General features: G+C 41.6%; 1 protein-coding gene across 2 annotated transcripts in view; it reads left to right on the forward strand.

The window, feature by feature from the left end:
- The window catches only part of LOC103535137 (mothers against decapentaplegic homolog 2), a 47,944-nt gene that overhangs the window by 11,799 nt on the left and 8,957 nt on the right, over positions 1–27,188 (forward strand). Inside the window, exons 2-9 of one of the 2 annotated variants that reach the window (XM_030468384.1) lie at positions 11,762–11,851; positions 13,004–13,197; positions 13,934–14,068; positions 16,096–16,170; positions 17,461–17,514; positions 22,688–22,900; positions 24,232–24,369; positions 24,538–24,682. In XM_030468384.1, coding sequence (XP_030324244.1) covers positions 11,762–11,851; positions 13,004–13,197; positions 13,934–14,068; positions 16,096–16,170; positions 17,461–17,514; positions 22,688–22,900; positions 24,232–24,369; positions 24,538–24,682 — 1,044 coding nt within the window. The remainder of the gene's footprint in view (positions 1–11,761; positions 11,852–13,003; positions 13,198–13,933; positions 14,069–16,095; positions 16,171–17,460; positions 17,515–22,687; positions 22,901–24,231; positions 24,370–24,537; positions 24,683–27,188) is intronic. The other variant, XM_030468385.1, reaches the window with a different exon arrangement.

Below are 27,188 nucleotides of genomic sequence, written 5' to 3' on the forward strand. Positions count from 1 at the left end.
CAAAGCTCAGGAAACAGATTTTTGATTTGTGTTCTCAGGGTGTTCCCTGCATACTCAGATTTTTCTGTCAACAGTTTCTAACAGGGGGTCCCATATTCTGTCCTGGGCCTGAGGAGAGCAGAGGTTTGTAGTTTGCAGTTTGGCTATTAAGTTCCTTGCTTGATTTTTGTCTTTGCTAACCACATAAGGCAACAAAATATCTCAGCAGACACACCACCTTAAGCTTGAAAATCAAATATTGCTTTCTTGTATCTGATCACTGAGGCTCTTCAAGCCTTTCTATGGCTTCCTTGCTAGCTGTGAATTTTCTTTCACATTTCGGGCATTGGTGTGAGGGGCGACATCCAATGTCAGGCTTAATTTTTGCATTTGTATATTTATCAGGGTGATGCAAGTCACAGCATGAACACTGTTCAGTTCTCCTCTTCAAACATGTTGCTTGAGGAAGGATCCTCTGTGGCTCAAGCCTTAACTTCTTGTGAAATACCTGATAGGAAACACCAAGTGCCTGACTTCTGTAATCACAGACTTGCAGAATGTCTTTGGAAGAGACCTTCAAGTTTATCCAGTCCAACCTTTGACTTGCTGCTGCTTTGAATTTTCATATCCCTCATCTTTAGGCAGAGTCTCTTGGCATGAATCAACTTCAGTTTATTCTGTTTCACCATTTTACTACTGGGTGTACATGGCTTGGGCTGTGAGGAAGGTAATCCTGGGTGTAGTGGCTTCCCTGCACTTAGAATTTTCAGCATCCTGCCTTCATTTGTCTTTCTGGATTTCTTAAGGTGTGTATTTTGTTGGGGAAGCTGTCTGGAGGCAGCTTCAGTTTGAAACAAGGTATTATAAGACCCTGTAATCCGTGTCCTGCGAATAATCTTTTTGCCAATTTTGCATTTTTGTCTGTGGACAAGACAAATGGCTTGCAGAGCTAATCCCTCCCTCTCACTACTCCAAATACCCTTGAGTTGGAGAAGGTTAATCAAAATGTCACCTCTTTTTTCAGCTGTTAATCACTTGCAAAACAACCCACTCATGTTATCATCGGCCGCTCACCCACTTGGAGGCTGATGGGCTGCTTGAGCAAAGTGATTTGACTTAGCCCTGGGTAGATGTACCTGTTAGCTGGTGGGGAAAGCTTTCACCCCACCTACTATGACTAGTAGTGGCTAGAGAGCTTGAGAAAAAGGTTTTTTGTTTTTTTAAATGTGTGTCTGGTGCTACTTCTGGAAATGGGCTGCCCCGGGGAGGTGGTAGATTCTCTGTCCCTGGAGGTTTTAGAAAAGAGACTGAATGTGGCACTCGGTGCCATGGTCTTGGAACCACAGTGGAAGTGGATTAAGGGTTGGACTTGATCTCAGAGGTCCTTTCCAACCTGGCTGATTCTGTAATTCTGAAATAACATGCTTAGTTCTGTTTATGTCTTTTGAAAGTATTATCTTCTGATTGCTATCTGCTGTTAACAAACCAGTTTGTTGGGGATAGATCAGCCAGTATTGTGATGGATACATCTTCCTATAAAGATGCTTTGATACTTCTGGTGCTGGTTAGGTCTGTTAAGGATGATATAGAGCTCTAATCTGTGAAAGTTCCACCTCAACGGGAGGAGAAACTTCTTCCCTCTGAGGAAGCCCTGTCTGCCCAGAGAGGTTGTGAAGTCTCCTCTGGAGACTTTCAAACCTCACCTGGATGCTAATCATCTGTCTCTTTGGTTTGGAGCCCTTCAGTGGTGATTTCCATATTAGAAAGGAATTGTTGGATCAGCTGTTTTCATAGGCATGGTGTAATGAAAGTGGAGGGCAGGTGGTGATTTCTCAGCTCAATTGAGTTGATGAACATATTTGCTTCATAGCTGCCTGCTCCATAGTGTGGTGCAACATCTCATTAGCTACACAAAGCTCCAGTTCTTTTCCTAAGTGGGCATTTTTGGAGCCTGTGTTGCTAATTATGTTTCCTTTATCCTAATAATAGAGTTCTGATCTTTTTTTTTCTTTCAGTCCTGTGTTCTCTGGAAAGGTCTTGTTAGAAAGCCTGAAGAAGCTTTCCAGTGTGGTGTTCTCAGATAAAATATAGATAATATCTTCAGCATTAGTGTGCCCAGACACTTAATGAATGCTTTCAGCTACGTGGGTTTCAGACTTGGAAACTTGTCTCCCAACTGAAGCACTATTTATGCTTCTGAAGATGCTGTGGAAACTGCAGAATAATCAATCAGAAAACCTGGTTTTGGTATCACACTGTACCATATGAAAGCAGTGGAGGAATCCCAGGCTGTCATTTCAAGAGTGCCGTCTTAAAGTAGAAACATCCACATCCCTCAGAGCTTGTGGGTCCACATGGTGTCTTTTTTTTCTTGGATGTTGGTTTGGCTTTTCTTCCCCCCTGCCTGCTTAGTCCCTGGGGAGCTGCCATCAGCCTTCACTAGATGCAGGACATCTCAAATTTGTTGGTTTTGATGAGCTTTTAGTTTTTTTTTTTATTGAACATATGATTGCAGGCGGGGAGAGTAAATCTGTGTTGTGGTTCAACTCATCTCCAGTAAAGACTGCTTTGGAGTTTGTGAGATACAGACTGCAGCTGCTGAAAGCTGGGATGGTATGTTGAGAGCAGGGAACTGCAGAGCAAGTTTCCCAGCAAAGCTGTTAGCTCATGATTTCCATCAGCTGCTTTTGCAGGCTCCCTGTCTCTTGAACATAAGTCTTCTGGCCAGCTTCCTGCTGACTCTGAGTCAGGCCAAGCACCTTTTATTTTTCAGTCCCTATATCTCTGGCCTCTTTGACCTTGCCATTCAGAAGCTTACAAGTTTGCAGGCTGCTCTCCACTTCGAGCAGAGAGTAAAGACTTCTTTTGGTAGGATCTGCATCTGAACACGCCACATGGCCAACAAGCAAATTAAAAAATATTTTTACTTCTGCTTGGTTTCCATGGCATCCCAGAAGAATTGCTCTTGAACATTGAGGTGCTATCCTTCCAGCATCTATCTTGTAGCATAGAGAGAAAAATAAAGGTAACACTGATTAGTTCTGGCTTCTTAATTTTGTCTGAGTGCTGGACTAGCATGTCAGGGGGTGGGAGAAGGGAGAAGGATGAAGTGTTCTGAAGAGTTCTGCCTCATAGCTATGTTTTTGCCTTTGCAGGCAGTTGGTTGCACATGCGATGAGGAAGAAGTTGTGCCTTTAGAAAAGGCAACAGAAGCATATACTGTTCGGCAGGGAGACAGGCACTCTGAAAAACTGGAAGAATTTAGCTACTGGCCCTGCAATGAGCACTGAGCAGCTCAGATGTGAGGCTTGAACAGAGCATCTTTTGTACCTCATGTTCCACTTTTGCATCCCCTGTGGACATCCTTCAGGTTTCAGCTGAAGTCAAGGGGAGTTGTTCCCTGACTCTCTACTTTTCCCACAGTGCTGAGGTTAATTGTATCCTGTGCCTCCTGCTTTTCTGCCTATTTTGATGTGTTAATTTTTTTAGCATACATCCATTTCTAAGGAAGGTTACTTCAGTCCTTTTCCTCGGTTCAGGTGCTGGGTTTTGTATTTGATGGAAGGGTTTGGAATGTATTTTGTAAAATTCTATGTAAACTTTATTCGTAAAAGGCTTCTTGATTATGAGAAGTTGTGTGATGATTACTGCTTTATATTCCACTAAATATGCACATACATAAACATTTCTTGCTTGCATGTAATATGTCTTGAATGTGTTTGTGTGGGGAGGAGGGAGGCAGGGAGACAAGGTACAGTTATTACTGTTTTGAGCAAGTAATATTTCTGTGTCACATATATTTGGAAAAAAAAGTCTGCTTTTCGGGGAAGAGAGGTTTTTAAACAAGGTGCTTTTTTGGTTGGTTGGTTTGGGTTTGTTTTTCTTTTTTTTGTTACATATACAAGACCAGTTGCTGAAATAATGGTAAATCTAAGGGGCTGAAGGCACTTGGGGAAGCACTCAATTGTGGGAGCCCCAGCTGCCAGTTTTATTACAGTTTTGTTAAGTTTGTGCTGAGAAAGAAACCAGTGCTTTCAGTTTTGTAAGAGCTTTCTTTTTTTGGAGGCCAAGGCTCTCTTAGACATTACTTAATATCCTCAGACTTAAAAGTGTTTCTCCTTTGAAAAATTGGGAGAACCTCTTGGGAAAATTAACTGCCCACCTGTGATTACAGCATATGTAAACATCCATTTACTCTAGTTCCTAATACCTTCCTCAAAAAACTTTCCTAGTGATCTGCTTTTCTACCTCAGTGTCTATCAGGGAATGGCCTCTGTGGAAGAATCTTGTCTTTCTTATTGCTCCCCTTTGGATTGGTTGGTGTAGCTCTTGAAGCACATTCTGTACCCCTTTTCTGCCCCCTTAACAAAAAAAGAATCTCAAGGTAGGAAGTCTGGTAAATGTGAGGCTGGTATAAAAGTGTGCTTGTGCTAAGTAACTGCCCAAATTCAGGTGAAAACCTCAGCATTGCATCCTGGCTTGTGTCAGCACTGGTATGGGCAGCAGGAGCAGGGATTTCCCCCCTGTGAGGCTGCACCTGGAATCCTGGGGTCAGTTCTGGGCCCCTCAGGACAAGAAGGACATTGAGGGGTTGGAGTGTGTCCAGAGAAGGGCAACGGAGCTGGGGAAGGGTCTGGAGCAGAAGTCTGCCCAGGAGCAGCTGAGGGAGCTGGGGGTGTTGATCCTAAAGCAAAGGAGGCTGAGGGGAGACCTTCTGGCTCTCTGCAACCCCCTGAGAGGAGGTTGGAGCCGGGGGGGGGGTTGGGCTCTGCTCCCAAGGAACAAGGGATGGGACAAGAGAAATTGACCTGGAGGTTGAGATTGGAGCTTGGGAACAATTTCTCCCTGGAAAGGGTTGTCAGGGCCTGGCCCAGGCTGCCCAGGGCCGTGGTGGAGTCCCCATCCTTGGAGGGCTTTCAAAGCTGTGGAGATGTGGTGCTGAGGGCCATGGGGCAGTGGTGGCCTTGGCAGTGCTGGGTTAAGGGTTGGACTGGGTGATCTTCAGGATCTTTTCTAACCAAAATGATTCTGTGATTTTCATCTGACACTTTAAGATGGATAAATGGGGTACTGTCACAGTTTACTGAATTTATTTTTCATTTTATTCACAGCCTCAGAAAATGTAGGGGCAGGCAAATTAGATTCAGTAGCAGAAAGGCTCACAATTATAAGATGTGGGAAAAAGATGAATGGAGAAGATTGCCTTATATGTGGACTTGCAAACTTGCTGGTGGCTGTGGATTCTGAAAGATTAAGGAAAATTGTTAGGGGTTCTCAGAAACAAGGAAGTTAAATGTCTAAGACCATTCTATAATGATTTCTGTAGAACATAAGATTTGAGTTGTTTGATCCTATTTGTATTTCAGGTTTGGTTTATTGTTTTTCTAGTGCTGCTGCTTCTTAGGTAAAGTCTGTCAGGTGAACTTTCTGCCTTTTTGCTCCTTTAGAGCTGTTCCACTTTGCAAGACTTTGAAGAAGAAAGTAGAAGAACTGCAGTTGTGCGCAAGTTGTGACAATATTTAATGTCTGTGGAGAGATTCTGGTACTTCACATGAAAATATCTTTGAAGTGGTTCTTCCTACTTTCATCTGGTGTGCTTGTTGTAGGCACTTCATTTCATACAAAAAGCAACTGGAATATGCAGCATTGCCAGGACTGTAAATAGTGTTAGGGGTAGGATAGTTGCTGTGTTCATTCTGTCTCTAAAACTGGTAATAAATTCATAGTAGGAACAAAACTTAATATACAGGCAGCATCCTAAGCATGTGTGTGTTTTAGTCCATGTTGGGTGCTGTTTAAAACTCTCTGGATTTGGGTTTTTACAGCTAGAAATAAAAGAGCATCTGTATCAAACAGTGTTGTTGACAAGACTCTACCACCTTTGTCTCTGTTTTATTTTGCAAGTGTGCTTGAGGAAAATATAGGCATGTGTTGGAGCATGTGCAGTGCCATGTGCAGGCTCTGCCGCCTTTGATGCTGCAGTAGTGAGTGTCTGCATAGGACTTGTACATCCTTGGTGGAATCTGCAAATCAGTCCATCTGACTTTTAATTGTGCTGAGAAAATGAACCTTATTAAGTGGCCTAGGTCAAGTACCAGCCTGAGGTTGCTTTATCAGTTGGCACCTGGATATCAGTGAGGGGGTTGGGCATTGTTCTTTGTAGCAGCATCTCCAACTACTGAAGTTTCTTATTCAGGATTACTGCTTTATCTATTTATATATTCACAGAATGTTAGGGGTTGGAAGGTACCTCTGGAGGTCATGTAGTCCCACCCCCAGAGTTGGTGGGAGAGGTTCACCTAGAGCAGTTTGCACAGGATGGCATCCAGGCAGGTTTTGAGTGTCTCCAGAGACACTCCACCACCTCTGGACAGCCTGTTTAGTGCTCTGCTACCTTCAAAGCCAAGAAGTTCCTTCTCATGTTTAGATGGAATTTCCTGTGTTCATTTTGTGACCATTACCTCTTGTCCTATTGCTGGGCACCACTGAAAAAAGACTGGCCCTATTCTCCTGGTACTTGTAAGTGCTGATAAGATTCCCCCTCAGTCTTCTCCAAATTAATGACCCAAATTCTTGAGCCTTTCTTTAGGAGATGTTCCAGTCCCCTTCTTGCTCTCTCTTCTTGAACCAGGGAGACCAAAATTGGTGCGGATGTGGCCTCACCAGGGCAGAGCAGAAACGGTCACCAAGATGAGGTCACATTGTCACAGGCTAAAGTTAATATTCTGCTTGGCAAATGTCACCTTATCCTGTTTAGCCTTAGCCTGTTCCCTTTTTTCACCCAGATGGGTCAGCATCCTTCACCACCTAATCCTATTGCAAATACAGGAATCTGTTTTGGGGGCAGAGTGTTCCAGTTGAGGTGATGTCCATCTGTGGTTTTAGTCTCTTGAATGTGACTACAGCATGTTACTTCAGACTGTTTCATCCCATGTAATTTAGATCTGTTTTGTTTTTTTTTTAAATGGATTTTGTTAGGGACTTGGATTCTTCCAGTATTAAAGCAAACAATCATATTGCTTTCTTATATGTGTGGCACAAACTGTGTTTGCCCATCTTCATTTTTCAATAATTATCTTTATTTTAACTAGGACTTGACAATCCAGTTCTCTAGCAGACTTCCAGATACTATTCTTCTAACTGGGGTATTTTCCACTATTAATGCTGATTGGAAATACCACCTCTGTGATCCTAGGCAATAGTTATCTGATAGATTGGTTATCTTGAATATTTAGGTTTTTCCTGTGTCTGCATTTTTCTTGCATGCATCAGTATTTTCTGTCTTAGTAAAAAAAAAAGGCCGTTTTGGCACTTTGTCTCAAAATTATGAAGCATTGCTACAGCTCTTTGCTGTTTAGGTAATTTCTTGCCCAGAGCAGGGATTTTTGAAATCAGATTTTCCTGTTAAAGGAAATGATGAAATGGAAGAAATGAAGGCATACTGTGTGCTGTTGCATGCTGATAGCCACATTAAAGATTTATCTTGCCAGAATTTGTACAATATCATCTGAGATGCTGCTGCTTATAAGCAGATGAAAAGTTTGTTTCAAACATGAACTCTTGCACTGACAAAAGTAGCTCTGATTCCACCAATAACTTCTCTGTCCCTTTCTTCACCATGTCCAATCTCTGGTCAGTCCTTAGATAAGGTATTGTCCTAAGTTTAGTGTGTAGCAGCTTAATCAGTTGTCTGCTAATCTTTGATTTCTCTTTTCCGTAAAGATCCCTGGGTCTCAAAGAGTACTTTTTATTCCTTGCAAGTATCCTTTGAGCATTTCTTCTTTCCCTAGGAAATAGTTTTATTTTGTTAGAACTTCAAAACACCTGGAAGGCTGAGCCAATTTGATGCTTTGTGTTCCTGAAGTCCTTTATAATAAATCTGCTTATTTTGTGGGGTCTGAAAAAGAAGCAATCTAGTATCAAAGCAAGCTTGCTCTGGGAGTGTTAGAGGCCACAGAATACAGTGATTTGCTTATCTAAGCTAGTGTTGAAAAGATAAAAATATTAACTTTTTTTATAGCTGACCTTCTTTCTGTAAACAGGCAAATTGTTTTGAGAACAGCAATTAAAATGCTTCTTGGAAAGAAAGTGTCCACTCTGGTGGGAAGAAGTATATTAACTTTAAGCTTGTATTTTGGAGTATATTTAAATACTGTCTTACCCAGGAAAGATTTAAGTGCAGCTTGGATTGCAGGAGCCAGGTGATATTTTGGAAACCATGCTGGCTTACTGGTACTGCAGTAGACAGTTCAAAACCCCTGTTTGGCAAAACACAAAAGCCCCCAAGTGTTCTCCTAGACTTCAGTTTTTAGGGCAATCTGCTTCCTAAAGGTGAAATAGTGATATGTCTTGGCAGCATCCCTCCTAATAAATGTGCCTGGGAATGTTCCCAGGCACCCTGGTCAACAGTCTCAGAGATGCCTTGGCCATACTTTTATTAAGCTTTTAGCTCCCAGGGCAGGGTGGCTGCATCTGAACTGCCCATTGTGAGTGGTCCCAATGATGTCCCAACTCACAAACCTGGGAATTGTGTGGGAGAAGAGGAATTGGCCAGACCCAGTGCTGGAGAATGTCTTAGCTGCTTTCTAGCCTACATGGCATTCCAGTGCCCGGGAATGTATCCAGACATGATTTAACTTACTGGTACAGATGTTAGTCTTTGATTCTTCCAAATTTTTTACAGACCAAAGCACAGAAGGACTCTTCACATCACAAAGGGTTTAGGGCTGTTCAGACAGGTAGGTTTAGAATGCCTCCTTTTTATTTTGGGGTGGTAATTCTGCACTGCTAAAAAGTCTACCTCCTGTCTCCCTTTTATCTGCTTTTAGTGGTTGTTGTTTAAATGTCTTTTAGAATTTAGTCACCTTCTTTCCAGCCACCACCTTTCTGGGATGGGCAGGAGTGTCTGCCCTCTTGTTACACTATTGTTTGAGTATGAATGAACACACTGTAGCTTTCCATCAAGGTGTTGAGTGGGAAGGATTTTTTTTTTATTTATTTTTGTTTTGTTTTGTTTTTTTGTGGTTGCCAGGATTTCATTCTGATTTGGTATGCATGTGTGTGAATATGAAGAGCCTTAGTTTTCTGTTCTGGTGATGGGGGGGGGGAAGGGGGAGGGGGTTGGTCTTGTATTTTGCAGGCAGTGGATCTTTTATGTGAGCAGGGGAGTGAGGAGATGGCTATTTCCCCAGTTATTTCTTCCAGTGAACAGTAAAAGCTGTGTTGAGCTGACTTGATTGATTGTACAGGATGGTTTCCTGCAGGCTCTTCAGTGTTTGATAGTGGATTATTGGAACTGGAGTATAGTCCTGGTGTAGATGAGCCAGTAAAACATTGATATTAATCCCAGCTCTAAGCAGATAGACATCCTGGGAGGCAGCCTCTCATGTGATCTGATGAATATCAGAGCAGTTTTGCTCTTTTTCTGGACCTCCTGGCATGTCCTCCCTCCATGGTGTCCTGAGTTTCATTGCAAGCTACAGCTCAGTCACAGGGTCTCTTCAGAATGCTGTTTGTCTTTCTGTAGGTTCTGGAATATGCTGTCAGCTTTGGTAGTTTGAATATTTACAGGGGACAGATTAGCAATACTGTTCCTGTTCATCGTGCTTTTTCAAGGGGCTGAGAAATTTTATTTTTTGCACGTGCTGTCTTACACCCCCCCAATCCCCAATTTTGGGAGTGTGTAATGTGTGTGACAGCTTCAGCTTTGGAGCACTGCTTTGTACAATGGATCCATTGCTCAAAGGTAGTAAGCTGTCAGAGCTGGTTGTGTTAATTAATATGCAGCAGGCTTTGTGTCTGCTGATTGTTCTTCTAATTTAATGTGCATGATGATCTGTCTCACCAGCAGTGCAGTGTTTAAGGACATAGTGCAGGGATGCTCCCTGGTGTCCCACAGGCTCCCTGTGTATTTTCAGGGCAACTAGTTTGGTCTTTCTGCAGCTTCTGGCAGCCCATGGTCCTGGAGGCATCTTAAGAATATGAAAAAGAGAGGTTGCAGGCTCTACTGATGCAATGATGGTCATAATTTTTTTTTTTTTTGGAGAGCTGTGATGCTGCTGGTGTCTGAGATGGATTTAACTTGTTCAGGACTTTTGAAGAGCTGGGTGGATATTAGAGAATATCTGCCTCTTCACTGCTCTCAACTAAACAAATAGTCATCTAGTACAAGATGTTAGTCATGTCCATAATCAGCAAAATATTAAAGGCCATGTTTTATATGACATCTTTATTGGTGAAAAATGCAGATCGCTACTCAAAGTTCCACTTTTGCTTCTCCTTTGCTGTGCTTGTGGAGCTCCACAGTGAACAGAAGAACTGCTCTGCCTGAAAAGTAACTCTCAAAATATGAATTTTCAGCTCTGTATGTTCTGTGGACAAAAAACCAGTTCATTGATTTGAGTTTGAGCTTAATTCCATTAATGTTTTGGACTCCTTGGGATGACATGAGGCATGTGTCATAGCCAAGAAGGGGACAAGAATCAAATCTACACTTCTGTTTCATTTAAATCACCATGGAATTGAGGTGGATGTGAGGTCTGAAAGTGGTTTTAAGTGCACTGCAGATCTCTCTGCCTTTCTTCTTTTGAAGAATTTTCTCTGTGTAGGGGTGGGAAATAAAAATATTTGCTTTGCTTTTCCTCTCCTGAACACTCGATTCAAACTTAAGTATCAGCTAATGTTAGTAGCTTAAATTTAAATGGCAAAGCCTGAATTTAAAACCTGGAGTTAAGTAAACTTCTGAATTTACCAACTTTTCAGAGGCTGTAAAGGTAATGTCAGACTTCAGGCTTTGTAATGGGGGAATGGATTTGTAAGTCACTCATCAACCAAATTCTCTGTTTGTGAGGTGCAAAGTCTTTATTTTACTCCTGTAAAACTAATTTTCAGTGGTCACAGAGCAAGTCTATGATAGAGTTGAGCTTGATTTATGGTTCTAAAAATATACTGCCTGTTTACAAGCCCATGTCTGTTTTCTTGCTTTACTTAAATGCTGCTGCTTTAACGCCTATCAATAGAGGCTTCTTTTTTACTGTTATGATCATTGAACCAGTTTGGTAAAGAAATAGTTGTCTTTCCTCCTACTTGATTTAGCACTTAAAGTTTTGTTATTCTGTAGTGAAGACTTGAAATACTGTGCTGTATAAGTGTGTTAAATACTGTGTTTTGTGTACAGAGGAAAAGAATATTTAGGTTTTTTTAATCAAGGGGAGTACAGAAAACAGAAGTATCAGCTACACTGTGCTTGTCTTCAGAGTCCCAAATTTTCCTGTTTTGGGAAAAGCAGCAAATTAGTATGTGGATGGAGAATGAGTTTAATGCTGAAGTGAAACCTGGAAGGAGTGTAATGATCAGTCTCAGATGCACATGGCCTTTGTTTGAAATCTTAGGGCAGCTTATGTTTAAAACCAAGCAAAACCAAAACCTCCCAAGCCAGAAACTAGCCTTGAAAATTGAAGCTTGTGAAGAGCTAGGCTGAGAAAGTTTTGCCTGTTTTAAGGAACATTACAACTGTATTGACTACTTAAAACCAGAGAACTTGTTCACCTTTTGAAAACATTATCATTTACCTTGAATCACGTGTTCCATTTTGATATCCTCCTTCATATAGAAAATAGAGCATGAGATGTCAGTTTGAAGTGCAAGTCTAATGATGCTCTATCTCCTATGTGAAAGGAGCTATTTCTGTACATTTTCCCATGTTTTGACATCATGGTGTATTGAATAACCATGTTCCATATTCATATCAATTTTTTTGTTTTTGTTTTCAATTTATGCACAGCACTTGCTCTGAAATTTGGGGACTGAGTACACCAAACACGATAGATCAGTGGGATACCACAGGCCTTTACAGCTTCTCTGAACAAACCAGGTGAATATTCTGCCCTCTCTCGCATCATAGACATCTTGTGGGAGGGATTGGCTTTGGAGGGTCTGTAATGGGATGCTTTAGCTGGAAAAGAGACTAAAATGCTTCCTAGGCCTCTCATGGTACAGCATTTTAAAATATTTGCTTGCCAGTGTAGAAATTTTTAAGTGTTCTCAGCTGATGTTTTGACCAATGAAACTCTAATTCTGGAATATGCCTTTTTCACGCCAGTGAATGGGACAACTTGTTGAATGCAAGCTCTAATGTGATTTGGTATTTATATTTAAAAAGTTGGGAAACTTAATTCTTTAGACCTAATCTTACAAAGTGCTTAAACTGCTTTGTATGCCACAAGCTTTCAGTTAAGTCTTGCTAATTGGCTCAGATAAGAGCTACTCAAGAATTGTTTGTAAATTCTTCAGTAGTTAACAGTGGGCAAACTTTAAAACAGTGCCTTTTTTTTTTTTCTTTCTTTTTAAATTTTTTTTTTCATGTCGCATTGCTTGATTTGTCTATTGAGGTTTGTCTCCCATCTCCCATAACAGCCATAAACATCTGCATTTTATGCAGCCTGTCTTAAAACTAGCAAAACATTTTCAGCGGGTAGCGAGGAAGATGAAGTTGAGAAGATAAACTGCAGCCCTCACGAGATGTGTATTCATGCTTCTTGCATTATGCTTATACTGCTATGTGGATCACTTGGGCAGCTGACCGTTTAGAGGTTTACTTGCAGTCCTGTGGGAATTCTTATGCTTAAAGCCATAAAGCATCCATGCCACAGCAAAGCCTTGAGGTTTAGTAGTGAAAGGGACTGTTAAGTGTGATTTTGTTTTCTATTTTTTTAACAACTGTCTTCTGCATTTGGAAAAAAAAAAAGTATACGAAGCAATCATCCTAAATGCTTGGTTGGAGGTAAAGTGGCTTTTAATGAACTCTAAATTCACTGGCAATAATTTGAGCATCTCAGAACTAAGTTAAGACACTGCTTGATTCTGGCATTTTTAGCACATTTGAAGCCTTTTTTAACTTCACTTGCAGTGTCAACCCACTGAACTCTGAGAATAATAAATTAACCACCCATCCCTTGAGTTGTACACTGTTGCTTGGGTGGTCAGGAGACAGCATATAAACACTTTTCCCATCTTTCCCCTCTAGATCTCTCGATGGCCGCCTGCAGGTCTCTCACCGTAAAGGATTACCCCACGTTATTTACTGCCGCTTGTGGCGCTGGCCAGACCTTCACAGTCACCATGAACTTAAAGCCATTGAAAACTGTGAATATGCTTTTAATCTTAAAAAGGATGAAGTATGTGTAAATCCTTACCACTACCAGAGAGTGGAGACACCAGGTAGGAAGACTGCTTCTGACTTTTTCTCCCAACATCTGTACATACTTGCTCAGCGTCATGTTTTGAATGAAAAACAGAGAAAGGTGGTGCTTTCTCTTGCACAAGATTCTGAGAGGTACAGCTTTTCAGAATACTATCCCCTGAAAGGTTTTAGTAATGAGTTCTATTTTAAGTTCTGTTGAAACATGAGAAAAAACTTGTTTACTATGAGGGTGCACTGGCACAGGCTGCCCAGGGAAGATGTGGAGTCCCCTTCTCTGGGGATACTCAAAACCCACCTGGATGCAGCCCTGTGTAATGTGCTCTGGGTGATCCTGCTTTAGTGGGAGAGCTGGACTAGATGATCTCTAGAGGTCCCTTCCAACTCTGACACTTCTGTGATTCTATGAAGTTACTGAAAATATGTTATGGATGTGTTGAATACCCTTGATAACTACTTGCAGTACTGCCAGCACTTTCTAGCTGTCTGGCTCCAATCTGGACTGAAAAAGAAATAGAAATTACTTACCTTTGCTGCTATGGAATAGTCTTACTGAAGAGGCACCTCAGGAAGCTGTTTTCATCCAGTATTCTTCCAGCATTATGGAGATTCAGAAAATTCTAAAACATCAGAAGAAATTACTAGATATCAGAATTAATTGTTAATTAATTATTAGAATTTTTGATTTTTCCTTTTAGTTCACAGAAGGCTGCATTTTGAGGGTCTTACTGATGCTTTGAATTTGGCTTTTTTCAGTCTTGCCTCCAGTACTCGTGCCACGGCACACCGAGATCCTAACAGAGCTTCCACCTCTCGACGACTATACCCATTCCATTCCTGAAAACACTAACTTTCCAGCTGGAATTGAACCACAGCGCAATTACATACCAGGTATTTTCTCAACTCCCTCTGTATACAGTACATCTAGCATTCTACTAAAGGTGGTAGATGCACCTATAACTCAAATCTAATTGATTTCATGTATTCATTCCAATGGAAATACCTTAACACTGCTGTTTACAGAACACCAGGCTGTATGAGACCATATTGCTGTGGCTTCACAATAGCTCACTTGGTTTCAGTAGCTTATTTAAGATTCAGAATGTTAATGAGTACAAAGTAGACCTTTACCTTATGCTTTAAGCCCATTTTACAAATGTATAGGGGTTGCCAAATGCTGCGTATTGGAAATTGAGTAGTAAACCGCTACCTCATTTCACCACCTGTAGTATGTGGAGGAAACTAAGTTGCAAAACAGTGACTTAAAGTGCGTTCATCTGTAGTTCACAATTTATCAAGGTCTGCTTTGGGTATTTGTCACTGTTGTGTATGTTCAGTTTTGTCTTCCTGCTATGAATTATTAACCAAACAATATTGAACTCTTAAAGGATTGTTTGTCCTCTTTGCCTCATTCCTACCCCAAAACAAATACTAAGAGTAATCTGCTATGGTGCACCTGAAAGGCTGTACCCTTATGGAAACATAAAATCAGTGACCTTTGTTTCCTGCCCCAACTTCCTCTGTCCTGTCTCTTCAGGAACTTTCCTGGAGTGTAAAACCAAGCAAAGCTGAAGTTTTCTTGTAAATCTTTAATGCAGCTATGTTCTAAACAAGCTGAAAAATTCAGATCTGGTCTCTCATCAAGAATAAGAGGACTTGCTTGAAACTCTGCACAAACTGTGTCTCCATGTCTTAATCAAGATGTATGCAAGAATTGAAATGCCAACAAAATGTCAATGAATTTGATCTCATCAATTTAATTTGTTGCCACTTAGGGACAGCAGATCTCTAAAGAGCAAGTTAAGGCGCTAGATGGAAGTTGGTGATGCTTTCCTAACTTCTCTATACTTTTTTGACTCTATCTGAGGGCTTTTGATAGCATTTGCAAACAGCTTACTGGAAAAGCTGCCATTTGAAAATCTCAGTGCTATGGAAAGGAATGAAAGCAACTCCAGGTAGTCATTTCCAGGAAGTTTGTTCAAGGTGATTGTGAGTGTTCACATGATTCTCCAATGTTTATGCAGCTAACCACACCTTGCCCCCTTCCTTTTGTCACTGACACCCTCCTGTTGTGTTCATATCATGGCATCACTTCATCTTGAATACTTAGCTAGGTTCTGTCTCATGTGTCTTGCTTCAGAAAGCTCCTTTACCAGTAAGCCAGGCTAACAGCTCTGCTGGTTTTGGACTGCAAAGCCATCTCATTACTTGGTTGGTATCACTGGGAAGCTTTACTTCAACTGGGAAGATGGTGGTTGTGAAGGTGCAGGATGATCTTCGGGGGCTGGATGTTCCCTTTCCAGTCACAGATGTGCTGAGCTGTGTTGTCCAAAGCCTGGCAGCATTCAAGCTGTGATAAAAATTTTGAATGCCACTCTTTAGAGTGTTTCTTTCCAGCTGTGGTGGTGCTCAACTTCTGACCCTACAACAGTATTAATAGTATTAGGTGGAAGAAATCTCCTGTTCAGACAGGGAGAAGATCCAGAAAATGGTCCATGCCAAAGAGCCAGGATTAGCAACTGGAAACACAGGAAGTGTGGGTTGGATTGGGAATGGCTATTGACCTCTTAACATGGCTGTGGGCTTAACTGTGAGGAATGATTTGTAGATGGGTGGAGTCCACTTCATCACAATGAATCCTATAAAAATGTTCAAAACAAAGTGCTTTTTTTTTTTTTTTTTTGTCATCATACTTCTTGCTAGCAAAAGATTTCCCTTAATCTTTCTTATAAATTCTCACTTGGGTTTTGTCACCTCTATATTTAGCAGGCTACTTTTGCAGAATGAGCCAGATATATAATTCAGTTCATTTTCATTTAGGCAACTGGCTTAATCTAGTTTTTCAGAATCATATCCCAGGTTCTTCCTTTTTCCCCCCTTCCTTTTTCCCCCCTTCCTTTTATTTTTTTATTTGACAGAAACACCACCTCCAGGATACATCAGTGAAGATGGAGAAACGAGTGACCAGCAGTTGAACCAAAGCATGGATACAGGTAACAATTTATTTTTCATTTTTTTCAAGACCTGCAGTTACTAGTTGTGATCCCTATGGATAGTGGCTGGATTCAGTTTGAAGGATGATGGCAGTAGCCCTCTGTTCAGCCTGGTGTTTGCAGTTTAAAATATCACTTTCAGTTTTGTGTGAACAAAATGTTTTTGCTCGGGGAATGTTTGAAAATATTCTGTACCATTTGAAGTGCATTTCATTTGTTTCATAACAAAAGCATACAGGTCTAAGACTTCGTCAGAAAAAGTTAAAATAGGGGTTTTTTTGTTTTGGTTTGGTTTTTTTTTATGTAGCTGACTGTTTTCAACTTACCCCCCTGACTTTACCTTCTGGTAAAAGGGTCATTGAAGCAGAATGTTTGTTTAGCCTAAACAACTTACAGAAATGATCTTTTTGAGAACCTGTGTCCTGATTTGTCACTTTTCCCATGTTTCAAATGAATTCTTCTATGGCAGGCTTTACTGGAAGAGTAGTAGAAACATGAAGCATTTGTACCTTGGTGTTGAAAGGGCTGTCCTTCAACTTGGACAAAGCCCAGTTAATGTGCTGGGTATGAACCTCCTGCTTGCCTCCAGACTGCAGAGTGTGTTTGGTCAGCTAATGTTAGCAACCTTTTCCAGTTAATTGGAATCAACTGCACCAGTTTCTTGAAGAACTGCAATATTTTCCCACTCTGTGACAATAGGTATTTGAATTGAAAAAGCCTGACATCAGCAATAGTTGTCTGTGCAAAGCCTCACTTCATTTTTCCTACCAGAGAACAAATTGTATTTGAGTGTTCATGTTTATCTGAGGTTTGTTTCCTTCCTCCTTCCAGGAAAAAATAATTTCCTCAAATGAGGAAATCCAGCTTGTACTTTTCTAGAGATAAACCCTCTCCTTTGAGAGCAGAGATGGGATACCTTGATTATCTCATCCACTTTTTCTTCGCTTTTTTTTCACTGAATTTGGGAAGAAGTCACTACCTTCTCACTGGAGAAGTGCATAAATAAAATAATATTCACAGAGTGTGCACAAAGTGAGAGCTCTGCTGAATGCCACACGATGTTAATTGAGTCTTTATGAGAAAGGGATAGGTTCCCAAGGGTCTGGAAAATAAAAGGTATTCTTACTTCAGAATAAACATGTAACATGTTGGAAAACTGGTTGTAGGATTTCTGAGGTTTCTTATCCCAAAGCTTTTTAATATAAAACTCTAGAGAGATAATGGTCATAACCCACCCATCTGAAATAACAAAATTCATTTGCTCTGAAACAATTTGTGTTGCTTCTACAGGATCTCCAGCAGAGCTGTCTCCTAGTACTCTTTCCCCAGTCAGTCATAGCCTGGGTAAGCTGGAAATAGTTCTGATTGTTTCTTTGTGTGTGTGATGACTCCTCTTTACATTAAAGATGAAAATGTACTTAAAAATAATTAAGAGCTGTATTAGAAGGAGACTTAGGTTGGCTTCCTGATGATAAGCACAATAGGGCTGAGTTAATTTGTTAACAACTACTCTATTTCTGTAACTGAGCTTCTAGCAAAGAGAAAGAAGATAATTGAGTGTGCAGGGAAAACTTTATAAAATAAGTACTTGAAAGGACTTGAGCCTATCCACAGTGCTCCTCAGACTTGCTGTCTCCCTTGTATGTGTGTTCTGCTGCTCTTTTGCTCTTTCACCTGTGACCACAACCCCATTGCTGCTCTCACAAGAGTTGCCTACCTGCTTTGATCAGGTGCCACTGCTGTGTTGTCTGTATAAATGCCTCAGGAAGATCAGATTCCCTTGGGCTTGTTTAGGGAATGGTGACAGAATATAAGAGGAAAATGCTGTGCAGAAGACTCGGCAAGTAATTAGGGTAGGTGAAAAAGGGGAAGTGGCACAGGAAAATCTGGGAAGATCCTGTGTGTGGAAAATCTGCGGAGGCTTAAGGACAACACGTAGTCACCAATATGGTTAAAGTGAAGTCGTCTGTTAATAATTCACACTCGCTTTATATAGAGCCCTTGTTTATATAACGATATCTTGCAGGTGGCTATATCTTGGCCACAAATCCTGTTCTCACAGAACTTGTGCTGGCTACATCATAACTCTGTTATTCTTCTTTTCTGCTGCCAGCTCCCTTATCTTTTGTCCATAGCTCATCTTTCAGTAACCTTGCAACTGGGCCTTAAGGCTCTTAGCTTACTCTAGCTAAAGCTAAATAGTCAGGATTACTCACGTCTGTTTTCTTACAGACAGTTTCCCAACATATCCCCATTTTTGCTTTTGAGCAATCCTGACTTACTTCATCACATGAGATAACATGCTAACGATACATTGCCATAAACAACATGCTAATAATACAAAAGCAATAATAACATACTAATAATCAAAACCAATAATAACAAATATAATTGATAAACCTTGTCTAATTAAATCTCTAAGCTATCCCTATATCCTTAAATGATTTAACCATTCATTTAACCCAGTATATGCAACAGTTAATTTTTTCATGTTATCTTAATCAGTCGCTTTTGGTTGTGAATTGACTCTGAATGATGAGATAAATTTATGCAAATACACTCTAGCCAAGTCTTCACAAACATAACCTAAAAGCTAACAATAAAAAGTCAGTGGCAGCACGATAGTGTAAAACTGCATGTCTGACACTATCAACATCTTTTAGCATCTGTGTTAAAATACCAAAAGTTAAGTTCATCTGCTTAGCAGTGCAACAGAATAGCACAATCAACAATCAAGATATAGACGAGGGATCCCATAGTCAACATATAAACGATCACATGAATCACAACATTAACAAAAACCTGTTATCAATACAACACAATACAAAAAGCACATTTCACACTACAGTGGAAGGACTTAAACACCTTTTTAGTATGAGGAAGGTCAGGTGTCCACTGGCGCGTAGAGCCAAGGGGGTAGAGGAGGCTTATCCGACAAAAGTTTATCGGGGGGCCCCAAAAGCATCCCCAGACCCCTCCCGGGTCAGGGCACGGTGGAGTCCTGGTTTCTTCCATGGTCGCCAAATTGAGGCCAAAAAAGCCTAATAAAATTGTTCGGAGACAGAATTCCAAGCCTTTAAAAAGCAAAGGCACACTCACCCCCTCCCCCCCCCTTTTTTTTTTTTTGTCTCTCTGCTGTGGTGCCTGCAGCAGGGCTCATTTTCTGAGCAGCAGCAGTGTCTGTGGGGGTAGAGACAGCAGCTGCAGCTGTAGCAGATACACTGGCACTGCTCACTGGCCGTGTCTGAGTTGCGCCCTTGTGCGAGGGGGGGCGAGAAGCGGCTACAGAGGCAGGAGTGGGGGTGCTCTCTGTACCAGGGGCAGCTCTCACTCTCCGTAGCAACACTCGGCCTCCGAAAAGGCATACTCATTCTCATGACTGTGGGTTCTTTTTGTCTTAATCCTCACCAATATATAAGAAAAATTAACAACAACTACTAGAAGATTCAAAAATGAAATTACATTGCTACTAAAATCTGCTGAAGTTAGCCTAAAATAAAATGAAGTGGTACAATCTCCCAAACCAAAACTGCAAGTATAATTACCAACCAAGTTTGTTTGTTTTTTTTTTATCTCTGTATGAAACACCAGTGCACCATGCACCACAATATACATCAATATTGAGTACCATATTGCAATGATGGTCCTTAAGCAGCTTTATCTGCTTCTAGCATTCGCTCAGAAGCTTCTAACAATTGAGCTGCTGTAGCACCTTTTGGGAGTAGTCCTAATGCATGTTTAGTTTTTTCATTAGCATTGTCATATGCTGACATATAAAAAAATTTTGTTTTCATCTCTTCTGACAAATCCGGATGTGATGTTATCGCTGAATATAAGCGATGCACAAATTTTGAATATGGCTCTGCTCCCCCCAGTTTAATATTTGTAAAAGAGGGGGTTGCTTGTGCAGGATCATGCACAGTTTGCAAAGCTTTATACGCCAATTCTTGTGAAAGTTGTAACACTTCAGTTTGAAACCATGCCTGCAAATCTGCACGTACAAAAGGACCAGCACCGAGTAACATTTGTGCTTGCACTCTGTGTAATGCATTGGTGTTCTGTCTAGGAATCACAGCTGCATTTTCACACAGTATTTGCCATTTATGATGAAATTGCAATTGTTGAGAAGGACTTAACAGAGTATCTATGAGCATTTTTGTGTCATATGGCATCAACTATTGAACAGTAAAAGGATGCTGCAAAAGAGATTGAGCAAATGATGATTTCAAACCATACTGCGTAATGGCAGCTTTGGCTTCTTTTATCATTTTCCAATCTAATGCAACCAATTTCCCCCCTCCCCCTGGTCCCACAATCACTGGAAAAGCCATTGGACCCATGTTGGGAACCATTTCTCCTTCAACTATAGCATGTCGAATAATTCCCTTCCATCTAGTTACCAGATCCATACTCCCACCCCCCCACTATCCCCCCCACCACCCTCCCCCCCCCATGTTGGATCTGTAAGAGGTGGAGCAGTGGGTGTTAAAGGGTTAAGGGAGTAGGAGCAGGAATAGGGAACGGATCAGGGGGTAAAAATGGATTAGTGCCCCTGGGTTGTTTGCAATGTTCCCCGGAGCAAAAACTAGGGTTTTTTTCAGGGGTATACTCATCCTTGGTCTCCAGTTCTGTCAGCTTCTTCCGCAGTTCCCTTAGTTGCTTGTCTCCAAGTCCCAGTTCTTTCCTTGGTTGTTGCTCTATAGCAGGCACTGATGGTGTTGACAGGTGAAGTAGAGGATTAATTGATGGCCACTGCAGTCAAGAAGATAAATCAGGCTTCAGAGGTGGAGAGTAAGGCAGCGGGAGCAGAGCAGCCAGGAGCCGCGGCAGGCGGATGCGAGGGAGGGGAGTCTGCATTCCAAGATTCCTCGCCTGTGTTCTCCGGCTTCTCTCCCTCTGGGTCCTCCGACGATTCTGGTGGTGTTTTTGGTCGCTTTTGGTTTTACTTCTCGGTCCCGTTTTTACTTTTCATCTGAACCCCAGGGTCAAATGGCACAGTTGGCTGAGCTTGGATCAGTATAGCCCCTTCAGGTGCTAGTGGGGGTTCTTTAGGCGTCTCAAATAACTGTTTAGAGGTCAAGTCCATATTTTGAGCATTCATCGGTACTGGTAGATCAGGCGTTAAGGCAGCAAACGATGAGGCTGTTGCTCTTTCACTTTCCATCTCTTTTAAGGTTTCTTTAATCAACTTCCAGAGTGTCGCTAAGCGTTCTGCCTCCTTATCTCCATCGCTAATTTTATCCCATAGGGCAGTACCTATGGCTTCCCAAGTAGGTAACTCAAAAATGGTGCCCATCGAGGGGATCAAGTTTCTATCCCGTGCCCATTTCTTGTAAGGTCCTGTCTTCGTGTGATAAACCTCTCTTAGAGAGAATACATTGGAGGAGCTTAACTACTGCCTCTTCTTCTTTAGAGAGTGTAGACCCCATCTCCTCCCCAGCCGCTCACCTTTTTCCTGGCAAGATTCTTCAATTCCGAGGTACCTCTTTCGTTCCGTAGCCGGGCACCAGCTACATAGACCGCCAGGGCAGCAGTCTCCTTTCGACTGGCTTCTCCACTCCTGCCGTACCGTTGCTTCAGTTGGGTTTCTTGCTACCCTCTCATCCCAGCTGTCTTCATCGCTCCTGGAAGCAACAGCGAGAGGGTTCCTGTTCAGGCGCCAAATGTAGAAAATCCACGGAGGCTTAAGGACAACACGTAGTCACCAATATGGTTAAAGTGAAGTCATCTATTAACAATTCACACTCGCTTCATATAGAGCCCTTGTTTATATAACAATATCTTGCAGGTGGCTGTATCTTGGCCACAAATCCTGTTCTCACAGAACTTGTGCTGGCTACATCATAACTCTGCTATTCTTCTTTTCTGCTGCCAGCTCCCTTATCTTTTGTCCATAGCTCATCTTTCAGTAACCTTGCAACTGGGCCTCAAGGCCCTTATCTTACTCTAGCTAAAGCTAAATAGTCAGGATTGCTCACGTCTGTTTTCTTCCAGACAGTTTCCCAACACCTGTGCTTTAAGTAAAAGGAGCTTAGAGCTGCCTTGAGCCAAAGGAGACACAGTGGAAGATATGGTGTCATATAAGAAAACATTATTTTCATATTAATATTTTTTGCCTTTGTATGGTTCAGTGTTTGATAGTTTAATCTTTGCTTTAACATTGTCAAAGTGTTTGCAAGTTATAGGAAGGCAACAGGAGTGTCTCAGCTTTTGGCACTCACAGTAATATCAGCTTAATATTTTTTTTTTTTTTTTTAGCAAAATGCAAGTACTGAACTACTTGAGCTGTGTTTGGTTTAGACCACCCTTTCTCCCCCTCCTCTTTCCTTTGTGTGGAATATTAAATTCCATTCTTTTTACAGGGATGGGTAAAAAATGACAGCAAGCAAAATAGAACTTGAGGAGTTTGAGGAGACTTCCACTTTTGTGGAAAGGGAAGAAGAGCAGGGCAGATAAAGTTCTTTTCAGCATAATTCTGTGTTAAGCATGTTTTTCAACTCTTTAATTTTTTTTTCAGACTTGCAACCAGTTACTTATTCAGAGCCTGCATTTTGGTGTTCAATAGCATATTATGAATTGAATCAAAGAGTGGGAGAAACCTTCCATGCATCCCAGCCTTCCCTGACTGTAGATGGCTTTACAGATCCATCAAATTCAGAACGATTTTGTTTAGGTCTGCTTTCCAATGTAAACAGAAATGCTACAGTGGAAATGACAAGGCGACACATAGGTAAAAAAAATCTTGTTGCCTTTTCACTGTTTTCATTTTGGTGTAGCCATTGAATTATCTGGAATGATCCAGGCAGGTCTATCCCCTGGGATCTTCTCACCCTTGTGCAATCAACCATTCTCTGCCCCCCCAAAAAAGCTTGTAAAGGGGAGCTTCGTCTCTCTTGCTAAGGACAGAAGTGTTAAGGCCCACAAGAAGCCTTCTTTCAATCTGTAGTCACAAAGTGGGTGGCAGCAGCAGCCACACAGCTGCCAGGTACAGGAGGAAGCCCCTCAATAGGATGGGATTCCTGTTGCTCATTTCTGCTTTGCTTTTCCTTCTGGTAAAAGACAATCCAGCAAAGCATCCCTAAGGGGGAAAGTTTTTTGTTTTCGGGCTCATCAGACCACTCAGCCCTGGGGGGGGTAGCATTTCTGTTCAGAGTTGCTTACAATTTAAGCTTTAAAACCACAATATTAACATGTTGCTTAGTTTATTCTGATGTACAAAATGCAGAGTGGACACTGGTAAAACTTCCTGAATTCTTTTCTGAAATGGGAAAAGCTGCTATGGAGATAACACACTGTTTTGACATGATAAAGATTTTTTTTGTAATTAATAAGATCTTCTGCAATGCAGCATCTTGCCTTTTAGTTCATTAAACTGCTAATTTTTTTTAAGACTTCCTAGCAACATTTATGAGATTTTCTTTGAATTTTTTTTACTTTTAGTTAAAAAGTTCAACCTCTTGAGTAAAACCTTCTGAGTGCCTCTCTGCCAAATCCAAATGCTTGTCTTATAAAATTTTAGCCATGCAGAAGGCCAGGCTATGTCTATGCTAACTGATCTAAACAGTCAATGATAAGAAAAGGCAAAACTACAAGAAACTCATTTTTTGATAGTGCAGCTCACTTTCCTTTTTTGCCATAGTGCCCTCTTGTCACTTCCCATCCAACACTTAATAGCAGCAGGAGTTTTAATTAACTGATGTTTTTATTTCAATTTGGTATTTCAAGTGGAAACTTATTTGGTAGTGAGTGCTGCTGCTTACTGACTTGGATTTGGTTACAAGCCTTTAGGTGACAAAAAATTCTCCCTTGACCAAAAAATTATTCTGCTTCACCTTCAAATATTGTGTATTGGTAGGAGAAAAAAAAAAAAGCAGGTTAACTGTGTGAAAAAAAAAAACAGGTTAATTGTGTCCTGCTCCAGCTGTGTGGTCTTGTAGAGAATTGATTTTTGTTTCTGTTGTAAAGCAAAGCCTTGGCCTTCTCTGAAACAAAATGCTCCCTTGTTTGTTAAGCTTTTTGGGTCCATATCATAACTGGAGTTCCTTTAAATCTTGCCTGCAGGTAGGGGAGTGCGTCTCTACTACATTGGGGGAGAAGTTTTTGCTGAGTGCCTAAGTGATAGCGCAATCTTTGTTCAGAGCCCCAACTGTAATCAAAGATATGGTTGGCATCCTGCAACTGTCTGCAAAATTCCACCAGGTTAGTAGCCCCACAAAGGTCCTGTGCAAAAAGATCCACTGAACATGTTCACAGGATGATGTTTGTGGCCTTTTGAGTTTTTTTTTTTTTCATAGTTTGGGGCTTCTCTCTAGCAAACATGAGACTTCATTGATTGTACCCTTTTGACCTTTTCTTTCTCCTTTATAGGATGCAATCTAAAAATCTTTAATAACCAAGAATTTGCTGCTCTTCTGGCTCAATCTGTGAATCAGGGTTTTGAAGCAGTTTATCAGCTTACTAGAATGTGTACCATAAGAATGAGCTTTGTTAAAGGGTGGGGAGCTGAATACAGGTAAGAAAAAGAATTGCTTATAAGTTTAAGTGTTAATAATTTTTCTTTAACTTGTGTACTATTTCTGCCTGGCTTTGAAAGCCATATGTCATAGAATCATAGAATGGCTGAGGTTGGAAGGGAGTTCAGAGCTCATCTCCTCCAAGCTCCCTGCCATGGGCAGCTTTTAAGCTTCTAAAAGAACAGTAAACTGATTTCAGTATCACCTTGAAGTCAGCTATTGAGCAAGGAATGCTGTTCAAGTTTGGGTTCCTCCCTTGGTCCTGCTTCCTTGTTTATCATAGAATCATAGAATGGTTTGGGTTGGAAGGGACCTCAAAGCTTGTCCAGTTCCAACCCCCTGCCATGGGCAGGGACACCTCCCACCAGCCCAGGTTGCTCCAAGCCCCATCCAACCTGACCTGAGACACTGCCAGGGATGGGGCAGCCACAGCTTCTCTGGGAAACCTGGGACAGGGGCTCACCACCCTCAAATTAAAGAATTTTCTCTTCATGTCCAACCTCAATCTCTCCTTTTCAAGTTTTAACCCATTGCCCCTTGTCCTCTCCATACACCCCCATGTCCAAAGCCCTCCCCCAGCTTTCTTGTAGCCCCTTTAGATATTGGAAGGTTGCTCTAAGGTCACCTGGGAGCCTCCTCTTCTCCAGGCTGAACAACCCCAATCCCTCAGCCTGGCTTCCCAGGGAGGTGCTCAGCCCTCTGAGCATTTGAGTGGCTCTCCTCTGGACACCTTCCAGGAGCTCTGTGTCCTTCTGATGTTGGGGACTCCAGAACTGGAACCAGTACTGCAGGTAGGGTCTCAGCAGAGCAGAGGGGCAGAATCCCCTCCTTTGAACACTGTCTGTGCTTCTTTTGATGCAGCCCGGGACATGATTGGCTGAAATACTGTGCTGAAATTACTCACACTATCTAAAGTTTGATAGTTTGTGCCATGAGATTATTTGCTGTTTTGACTGTAAGCTGTACAGTCATTTTGCTCCTTGTCCTGTGTTATAAGGAGCAGAATGACTTGGTTGTTTTGTGGGATGCAGTTCGTGGTACCCAATGGAAATGTATTGGAGTCACTTGGAATGTGTTCTGCAGGATTAGGCAGCTGGAAAATACAAATTTTAAAGGATACAAATATTTTAGAAGTTGTAGTTGGGGAAAAAACTTTGCAGGGGTGAGATGACTGTGTGTAGTAAAACCACTAAAAACTGGTTTTTGAGTGGGAGAAGAATCTTTTGTCTGCTTCTGAATAGATTGCAATTATTTTTTCTGTTAGCACAAACTAAGAGCTATAGTTAGGGACAGTGCCTGTTTGTATATGTGAATCAGAGAAGAAAAAGAATTGACTTTTATCTGAGCAGTATTAAAACTTCCCTTAGTTTGGAGAGCTAGAGATGTGGTTTTAAACAAATCCCTTAAACTTCTCTAGAAACCTTCCACTGCAAGTGTGAAGCCTGGTATATCAATACCCTGTTGCTGTACCTAATGTTTTGGGGTTTTTTCTCTAAATCCATGTAATTCCTGAAATTGAGTCACGGCATGTAGATTCCCCTGTGAATCCTGGGGTTTGGATTCTTTTGTCTACTCTTGAAGTATAGACATGTAAATAGTGGTGTGCCACAGTTTAACACTGGCCCGGCAATTAAACTGAGTAAAAGATGCTCTCTTGCTCTCTATTAATCTCTCCTCCCTGATATGAAAGGAGAGAGTAAGGGAGAGAGACTTATGGGTTGGAAAATAAGCCACACAGCTTTAATGAAGCAGCAATGATAAATAGGAAAAAGTACTAAATATATACAAATATACAGGAAAATTGATACCACGTTCCTTTCCCCCTTTCCCCCAATAACTCTCACGTCACCACCGAGGCTGCAGGGCAGCCCTGGGAAAGTCCAGGCTGGACTCCTGGAGTCGGCAGCAGTCCGGAACTGGAGGCAGGAACACACAGATATGGGCTGGCACGGATCAGGACCACAGGCAGGCGAGTGGACGGAATCCTCACAGGATGCCGAAGGAAACGGAACGGGTGAAGAAAAGGCAGCAGGAAAGGCAGGAGTCCTGAAGCTGGAAGCATGGCTTGGCCCTCGTGATGCCTCAAATTTATACTGAGTATGACGTATATGGGATGGAATACTCTGGTCATTTCTGGCATCTATCTTGTCAGTTCCTCCCCAAAGGAGGGCTGCAGGTGGGACTTCTTTCTTCCTTCTGGAGGGTAAAATGTTCCTCAGAGCTGAGCAGTGTCCTTGGCTCTGCATGCCAGTCTCTAGCAGTAACTATAAACATCAAGTGTTATCGTCTGAGAAACTTGCTGTTAATTTCAGCAAGTGCAACTACTTACAAGAGACGTAGCTAAAAGCAAAAGTACAAGACAGAAAATCACTTTTGTCCTGGCCCAAACCTGGACATGGTGTCAGTACATGAGGGGAGGCTTCTGAGCTAAATGAAGGCAGTTTTGTAACAGCCTAGTTAGATGAAATGAGAAATTTGAGTAATGGAATAAATTGGTACCTCTTT

The sequence above is a fragment of the Calypte anna genome, chromosome W (genome assembly GCF_003957555.1).
Source record: "Calypte anna isolate BGI_N300 chromosome W, bCalAnn1_v1.p, whole genome shotgun sequence".
NCBI classification, from domain to species: domain Eukaryota; kingdom Metazoa; phylum Chordata; class Aves; order Apodiformes; family Trochilidae; genus Calypte; species Calypte anna.